This window comes from Rhopalosiphum maidis, chromosome 3 (assembly GCF_003676215.2).
Source record: "Rhopalosiphum maidis isolate BTI-1 chromosome 3, ASM367621v3, whole genome shotgun sequence".
Taxonomy (NCBI): domain Eukaryota; kingdom Metazoa; phylum Arthropoda; class Insecta; order Hemiptera; family Aphididae; genus Rhopalosiphum; species Rhopalosiphum maidis.
Genome location: NC_040879.1, coordinates 49261688 through 49270903, shown reverse-complemented (window position 1 = coordinate 49270903; position 9216 = coordinate 49261688). Strand labels below are relative to the sequence as shown.

Here is a 9216-nt window from a genome sequence, read left to right as displayed (position 1 = left end):
CGTAAGTGAACGAACTCTTTTACAACACATATATACCTTTTGGCCTTAACCGAAAGAGTATATAACAATACCTATAATGTTTTTGGCAACTTTTTAAGTTTTTTTCAAATCCTTCTAATGTCAAACATATTTGAAAAATACAGCAATATTTCGAAAATAAATTGCAAATTAATTTTTAGATTTTATTAAGTAATTTCTAATGTAATCATTTATTTTTATTTTTCGTAATATTGTAATATTTTATTTTCATAATATAAAACAAATGACAAGTTAAACCAAACATATTTTTTAAACGATCCAACAAAGTCTAGGAATCTAGGAGCCAATTCCCCTCACACGATCCAACATCTTATATTTTTTTTATAAAAGTGGGAAATGATTTGCAAATTCTGAAAACCAATTAGTAACTATTTGCATAATATTTGTTAAATTAACGATAATTCGAGTGCACCTCGGAGTTTTTTTTTATTACTCCAAAAAGTTACTACCTATATAACTTACCATATATTGTTTACAAATATATTGATATTTTCAAAATTTTCAAATGACTATAATTTTATAAGAATTTATTTTATTGGAAAAAGCCCTGAGGTTTCCTTTTAAAACAATTTCCTCTTTCATTTTCGTAATAGGTGTTTTTATTCTAAAATCACTCAGAGCGATTTATTTTCAATCAAAATAAACGTTTTAAATCATACTACAAAAATTACCTGTGTGCATACTCAAACATATTAAATACTAGAATATGTATACTGTACATATAATATTGATGACATTTTTTTAAAAGACTTTTAAAATCTCGAAATTAAAATATTGTGTTAACATTTTCAAATTGTATACCAATTAAAATAGTAACTAAATAATAAATTAATTTGGAAAGTGAAGAGAAATAATATAGTGTACAATTAGTATATTGTACGGCAAACACAAAAATATGAAAAAAAAAATAGAAAACAAAGAGGATGTTTCAAATCAAAAACATCGGTAGAAGCAACAGCTGCACTATGTGTGCGGTCAGTTGACGTGTGTTCTGTACATGAAATACCGCTTGATGATTTCGGCCATGAGTTCCCGAAACTCGGTAGCGTCTTGTTTTGATTGGCGGCTGTCACCTCTCCACCCGTCGCTCAACAAGTGGGCATAGCCATCGGACTTGGATACGAACCGCTTGGCACCGATTAGCCAGCCGGCGGTGGGCAACAGGTTGAATGGTGGCGGCATGTCATCCTGCAACATGTAACTAACGTACACCTGGGTCCGGCCGAACAGCCACTCGTACTCGGCGTTGTCGGCCACCCGCTGGAACGTGTCCGACATGGCGGCTATCAGCATGTTCATCATGACGATAACCATGAGCACCTCGAAAACGGCGAACAAACCGTAACCCATCAGCTGAGTGAATTGGTGCGACTGCGTGGCCGCGTCGACGCCGCCGGTGGCCGCCACCGTGTTTCCGACCACCACGTTAGGCGCGTCCAGCGACGTCATACAGAATATGCCCCAGAACAACGTCTTGAACGTGTCAGCGACGGTGACGAACGAGTCCTCTTGCCGGGCTGTCTCACCCGTTTCCGGGTTCTTATATACCATGCCCGTGTAGTAGGCGTAGTACGTGCCCAGGCCGCACGTGAACGCCGCCATAATGATGACCAGGAACGTGGCGAACTTGGCGAAGTCGTACAGCACTTTGCCCAAGGACACCTGCATGGGCCCGATGTCATAGTTTAGCTGGCACAAGAACAATAGTCGCATGTACGCCATGACTGTGGCCACGGCGAACAAAGCCTCAGCCACCAGCTGTGGGTCGGCCCAGTGCCAGTACTTGCGGTCCAGGTTTTCGGACACTCGGCCGACCAGGGCGCCAGTCAGCGCCCAGCACATGAACGACACCGTAAACAGCATAAGCTTGACCGTGTCGAACACGTTCCACAGGTTCCTGAAAAAACGCTCCGAACCCTGCTGAAGCCGCAGCTTCAACTTCTCGACCACGTGGCCGAGCACAAATACGACGATTGGGAACCACGTGTGGAACCTAGGCGCACCCCTCCGCGCCAATAACTTGTCGGCGTTCGAGTGGACGAAAAGCAGAACCAAAAACACTAGGTATGCGACCAGACTATTAAACATCCGGTTGATCGGCAACCGGTTGGCCTGGTTTAGTTTCGAGTCGGGCGCAAACATTCCCAGAATCACCATAACCGGCAGCATGCAGAACCGCCATAGCAAGTATGCCAATTTCCGTGCCACCGAATACGACTTCCACTCGATCCAATCGCCCAGCCACGCCATCTCCAACACCTGTTGGATGTTGGTGTGCGCCACGAACTTTTTTTGTTTGTGGTCCATGGCTGTGATCAGTCTCGGGTACGGAAACTGTCCTCTGAACTTGCATCCATCCCGATTTCGCAACATGATTTTTACTTCGTCCGATGTCCTACAGTTTACTAATATATCCACCGCAAACTGTTTTAGCTGGAAGTAATAATTGAAGTTGATTTTTTTTTTTAGATCATCGAAACGAACATTTTTTGATTACGATAATGAATTTTATATGGTTAATATTTGTAGTCAATCAAAAATGTAGAAAAGTATGTATACAATTTATACCACAGTCGACGTAGATTTAATTATACAATTTTATAGCGTTTGTTTTTCACATTTTATGGCCTAAATATACGACATTAAACTATTATCAATTAATAATAGCAGCTACAAAGCATTAGAGTATTAGATATTATTAAATACTTATTTTTATGGTTGTCATACTATAAGTATAAATTGTACGATACGGTATGCTCATTTTTCATTACAAAATATTTCACTCTGATCATAATACGACTATATAATATGATAAAAAAAAAATGAATAATTAACAAAAATAATAAAACATTAATTAAGAATAATATACTTGACTTATAGAGAAAAAGCAAATATAAAGTGTTGTGTTATACGATTGATCTCAATTCTGATAATTATTAACGACTCGCATTGTAAAGAATTTTAAAAATATACAGAATATTTATATTTACGCCCATTGTCCCAAAAAACTATAGGTATTCGTATATAAATATTATTTTCAATTATAAAAATATGTAATTCACATATGTGTCTAAAGTTATAACATAGCAACAATATTATTTTTGTCTACTGTAATTACGCCACAAACAAAAAAATAGAACGATAGATATACATTTTTGATAAATAAAAACCGGTACAATTAAATTACAATTTATTCTAATTATCTAATTGTGATACGTAACTGGCATATACAGTGTTTTTAGAAAAAGTAGAAGTATAAAAAAATGTGTGTATTTAAATATCTTATTGATTAAGATATAATTATAAGGTACGCATAAATATTTTTTAAAAAGGAAAAGGATTCCGTTCTCTCACCATCCACCATCTATTCAAATACCTTTACGTATATACTACATGGTAACAAAAAAAATTAAGTCTCTATAGTCATAAACGCACTAGAAATTGGTATTTAAGGGTTCACACTTAATTTTTTTAACGATATATACAATTTAAACAAAACTGAATTTTAGTTCAAAATAATTAATTTTATTAACAATTATGCAACAATGTGCAAGGGGATCATTTTAAATATATCTTTTTTAGAAATTGTATTTATTTTTTTTTTGCGATAATTTTTTATAAATGTGTATATTTGAAAAAATTAAACTTTTAATATTTTCATCATTATCATCGTTTAAGTTTTATACTTTTTTAAATATTTTACGTTGGTTTATAAAATTAAAAATGGATGCTCTAATCAAAAAATTAAAGTTAATTATTTTAATCAATTAATTTACAAACATTACATTGTAAAAGCAAACTAGTTTTATCGACTGGCTGAATAAGTCATGAGTAATTATAGTATTACTTAAAAGATAATTAATTAATTTTAAATGCATCATTTCCCGAAACCCATAAAAATAAATTATAAGTTTAAACCTAAGTAAATATAAGTACATGTAAATCAAACGCTGTAGCCAATCCATAGCTAACGGATTGCCCATTTAGATTGGATTTGTCCACAGAGTGAGGTAGGTACCTATACCAATACTGACGTCTGACATTTCCGTTATATAAGATATGGGTACTTATAAATAATGGGCATATATTCGAAAGGCTACCCTATTGGTTACATATTATTATACATTTAAAGTCTATTATAATTATTAGTAAAAATGTGGCTTATACAAATTAAAAATATAAGACAACAAATCGTATTACATAAAAATGTCATGTAAAAATTGTTACTGATTTATATGGAAATGGAATGAGGGACAAATAACTATGGCGACATCAAGTATATTGGAAGTACCTATGTAGATTCTAAGATACATACGTATGTAGATATGAAAATTGTCATAGTTAAGGAAGACTTGTTTATCTACTTGGCTACATTACATAAATAGAGCATGAAATAGGGGGGAATACAGAAATTATCAGAAAAACATTTGAAATATTTTCCAAAAAATTATTTCTTTTCCTACCTATTATAATTAATTAAATATATTGGTTGTTAAATCGTATGACTTATAACCTAACGATGATGTGTTCACTTAATATAACTCAACTTAAGTTAATTATTTGTATTAACTCATACACCTTAGAACATGCCCGTGACGCCGACGGTGATCCGACAACCAGCGGGCAACAGGATTTTAGACTGACACGTAATTTTTATTAAACAATAAATCTAATGTATTCTATCAACATGTTATAAATACAAAAACAATCGATATATTTATATATATATTGTATATATATGTATGTATATGTATATTGTATATTGTAGGTATCAACTAAAACTAATCAAACATTACTTTAATGTTATGTTATATTCTTATATTAGATCCAAAGGTCGCATTAAATTTTCATTTATACCTACTCGTAATAATGTAATATTATTTAAACGTTTCTTACAAGCAACATAATATGTTATAATAATATTTCGATATATTTTATTTTAGATAATATAATTGCCTTGATAAATATCGATATTATTCGGAATGTTTGATATCATACAATACAATACACACATATATATACATATATATATAATATCGTAGGTACCCGTTGTTTTATCGTAGTATTAATACCCGACGTCGGCTCTTCGGTTGTCGGTTATCAGCCGACGGCTCACCGTCCCAAGTCCCGCGTGACGTTTGATACGCACCTGTTCGGCCATGGACGTGTACGCGGCCTTGTACACCTGTTCCTCGGACCCGCACTGCAACAGTTCGTCGTGCAACTGGAAACACCTGAGCACCGGGTCGGCGCTGGTGGACGTGGTGCATATGAACGTCGGGTTGCTGATGGCCCAGTACGCGTTCAACCGCTCGCAGCCGTCGGTGACCACCTCGCCGCGGATGGCCGCAGCCGCGCACCGCTCGTCGCACGTGCATCGCGGCGGGTGCGGCTTGTCCAGCGTGTGGCCGCGGTTCAGCAAGTACTCGACCGTCTCGTACAAGCCGCATTGCGTGGCCAATAGCAGTGGCGTCATGAACCGCGGGAATTCTTCCGAATCGCTGTTGTCGTCGTCGTCGCCGTCCGCCGCATCGCTTCCGTTGGTGTCCGACGCTATTCTTTTCCGGCCGCCCGCATTGCCCCGGCTTTTGCCTCTGCCGTTGGCCTCCTGGAATTCCAGCAGACGGTCCAGCAGCTTTAGGTTGTCGTACGTGATCGCCAACAGCATCGAATCGCCGATTTTCACGTCTAAAGTTTACAATTTATGTATTGGTAATATTTTACCTAGCTGTTTATTAGGTGCCCTACTTTGCCCCGCGGGTTAAAATCAATTTGTGTTCCTAATCAATCGATTTACGTTTTGCTTTAATAGAAATATGTATACAATCCAAAACTTTATGAACACAATTATTATATAATGATGACTTTTATGATTTTTCACTTCTTAATATCATCGATATTTGTATTTGATGCAAACACAAAAAAACTGAAGACAAATTCGACGAATGCTTATAAAAGCCAATTCAAGTCCAACATCGTTCAGATTGGTATTTGTCTTTTAGTGTTGTTTACATCAAGAATATGGCCAGAATTGATAAATCTTAATCCATTTGAGTACATAATCATTGTAATTGTATTCATAAGTATTTGTTTTTTTTAAAAAAACATATTTGTAAAAAATTGTAAATGCCAAATTTTTATTAATTATAATTATGGTACCCACCAAATTAAATATTATGCAAATAACGCGACAACCATTTAAATGAACAACGATTTTTTTTTTTTTAAACAAAATTAATCCAGCCTACATCAATATAATATATAGGTTGAAAATAAGCTAAAAATAATCTCTTAAGTCTCGAGGAATCTATTGATTTATTAGTATATTTATATACTTTATACGGAAAACTGTTCGTTAGTTTATGAGATACACGCGTTAAAACATACAAGCTCTTCAGATTTATAACATTATTTATTATAGATATATAGACTAATAAATATATTCAATATTAGTGTTAAAGTATTAAATGGTGTTATTTTATGAAAATACATTGAAGTACTTAATACACTATTCAAATTAAGACGATAAATAAAAATAGATATTTCAAATTCTCCGTGATTTTTTAGTTATATTATGTACCTAAATAAGAAGTCGTAAGATAAAACTATAGATTTCTGTAACGTATGGTCTTATTTGTGTGGTTTAATTATCGATAAAATATATGAATATACGATAACGACGATTGAATTGATTATTGTATTTATTTAATAATAAATAATTATGAAAATGACAGCCAGATTGTAGTACTTCAACACTAATTGTTTAATCCATTTGTTGACATCTGTCTTGTCTCAAATATCTATTCACGTCCACAATATTATCATATTTTATTGCGACTACACTTTTACGTATTTCAATTATCAGTATACGATTTACTATTAGTATAGTCGTATAGACAAAGAAATTCTTTTTTTTAGATATACGCATAGGCGCAAATAGTGTTTGAAATTTGGAAGAGTTTTAGGGAGCTGTAGCTCAGTTCTATACTGGATTTCTAATGTATTATGTCATTAGTATTTGGGGGGCTTAGCCCCCCAAGCCCACTCTATTTGCGCCTATGGATATACGGTCTTAGTAAGTCAACTTGTTGCATACCTACTTAATTAGTGTAGGTTTAGGTACTTGCCTTTTTGTTGAAGAATCAAATCTACTAGTGGTTCGCATTGGTTCTGTATGGCCAGATTCAACGGTGTGTCTCCCTGAAACTTCATATTGATATTTACGCTATTAGTTTTTAAATGCTTTTCGATTTCTGGTAAGTTGCAGCTCTTCACTAACTCAAAAAACTGTTGATCCTGCGGCGTCAACTCGTCGGTAAACGAATACAACTGCTCGGACATGTTGATTTTAGTTTCTTTCTGAAAAAAAAAATTATTCTGTTATTCAAATTGTAGATAATATAGATGGTTGCATCCAAAAACCGCTCAATTTTAATTTTGACCCTAAAAAGTTGATAGACAAAAATCGCACAGCTTATCGGTCATTTTATAACAAATAACCACACATTTAGAGTGAGTTAAAACCGCACTTTGAATCCCGGACGAAAAGTTCGGGGACAAAAAGTCCCGATTCAGTTTTTATAGTCGGACAAAAAGTCCAAAAATACAAAACATTTTATATATTTAATATTTATTTTAAAAATTTAAAAATGTTTGTACACATTATATTTTGGGAAGAATTTTTACGTGACGGATATCGTCTAAAGTTTTTAAATAACGTCGGCAGTCGGTTTCAGCAAATCAAACTTAGAAAGTTTTAAATTTTTTTTGATGAAATATGAGAATAAATAATTGATTGTGCATTTTTTGTTCATCGATCTTTTTGGGGTCGAAATCATAACTGTGCGGTTATTGGATACGACTATTTTTAAAACTGTTCGGTTATAACCTATTAAATGTGTGCTGTTTTAACCTACCGGTTTTTGGAGTCAACGAATATAGATTAAAAACACGTTTATAATATTGTATAATTTAAAAAAAATCAAAAATTATCATGATTTAATTACATTTTTAGGTAACTATAATATTATCATTGATTATATATTATAGTATAAGCCAACAGTTCTTAACCTGCAGTGGTTCGCGGCCCCCTGGGGGTCCACAGCAGCTTTAAGAATATTAAAAATAAAATAATTTATATGACAGTTTTATGAAAAATTAAGTTTAATAAAAATAATTATAAATGTGTATGTGTATTGTTATGTTTACTTCTATAATTTGTAATATAAAATAATTATTATAACTTCGGTTACGATAACATCAGATGTTTTGTAAAAAAAAAAAAGGTATTTGACAAAAAATCGGTAGGAGGTTCGTGATTTCTAAAAATATTTCATCCGGGGTCGGTGTTCTACTTAAGGTTAAGAACTGCTGGTATAATACTATATAATATAATCAATGCTATTATATATTTAGGTAAACTAATATTCTATGGGCAATGTACACGACAATTTGGTCTTGCCAAAGAAATTTAAAACACAAATACAAATAAATTATTATTTGTGAAGTATTTTGTATTAAATTTATTTAAACTACCTAATAGTAAAACATTAAATAGTTTATTTATTTTGTAAATTTAAGTCAATCCTATTTGTGCGAGAAATTAAATTTATCGATTTTTATTTTTTATAACGCAGTAAATTAAATGAAATAATCAAATAAATCCATAGACTCATAGTTATTATTTTCGTAATAATCTTATATATATTTGATTACACTCACTTTAACGCCCATCACGAAAGCTTAAATCAAATCACAGGATTATATGTATAATAATAATAATAATATACTCATTGTGTAAACCTAATTTAATTTGTTTATTGTATTTCATTAACTTTACATAATAATAATACCTAGTTTATAAATATAAACTACTATTTTATAACCACAGTAACCATATATATATTTTTTTAAACTAGTTTTGCTTTTTTATTATTTTATAATATTTTGAGAGATCCAACATATTTGTACATTGTTTTTTTTTTATAAAAATTAACAATGAAAAACTAATAACATGTCAATATAGTTTATTAGTGTTATTACTTATAAGTTTTATTTTATCAATATTTATAAAAACAAGATTTAATTTAAAATTAAAAATGTAGGTAATTATGTTTGATAATTATAACACATAAGTTTTAATGTTATTTACTGTTATAATGGTAAGCAGCAAAAAGG

General features: G+C 32.5%; 1 protein-coding gene across 1 annotated transcript; it reads right to left on the bottom strand.

Moving 5' to 3' along the window:
* Window positions 1-1014: 1014 nt before the first annotated feature.
* Window positions 1015-7380, bottom strand: LOC113557999 (short transient receptor potential channel 6-like). Its single transcript, XM_026963532.2, has 3 exons — window positions 7167-7380; window positions 5189-5727; window positions 1015-2472 (listed from the first exon to the last, which is right to left on the bottom strand). Exons 1-3 carry the CDS (start codon window positions 7378-7380, stop codon window positions 1015-1017), a joined length of 2211 nt encoding a protein of 736 aa, XP_026819333.2.
* Window positions 7381-9216: the final 1836 nt, after the last annotated feature.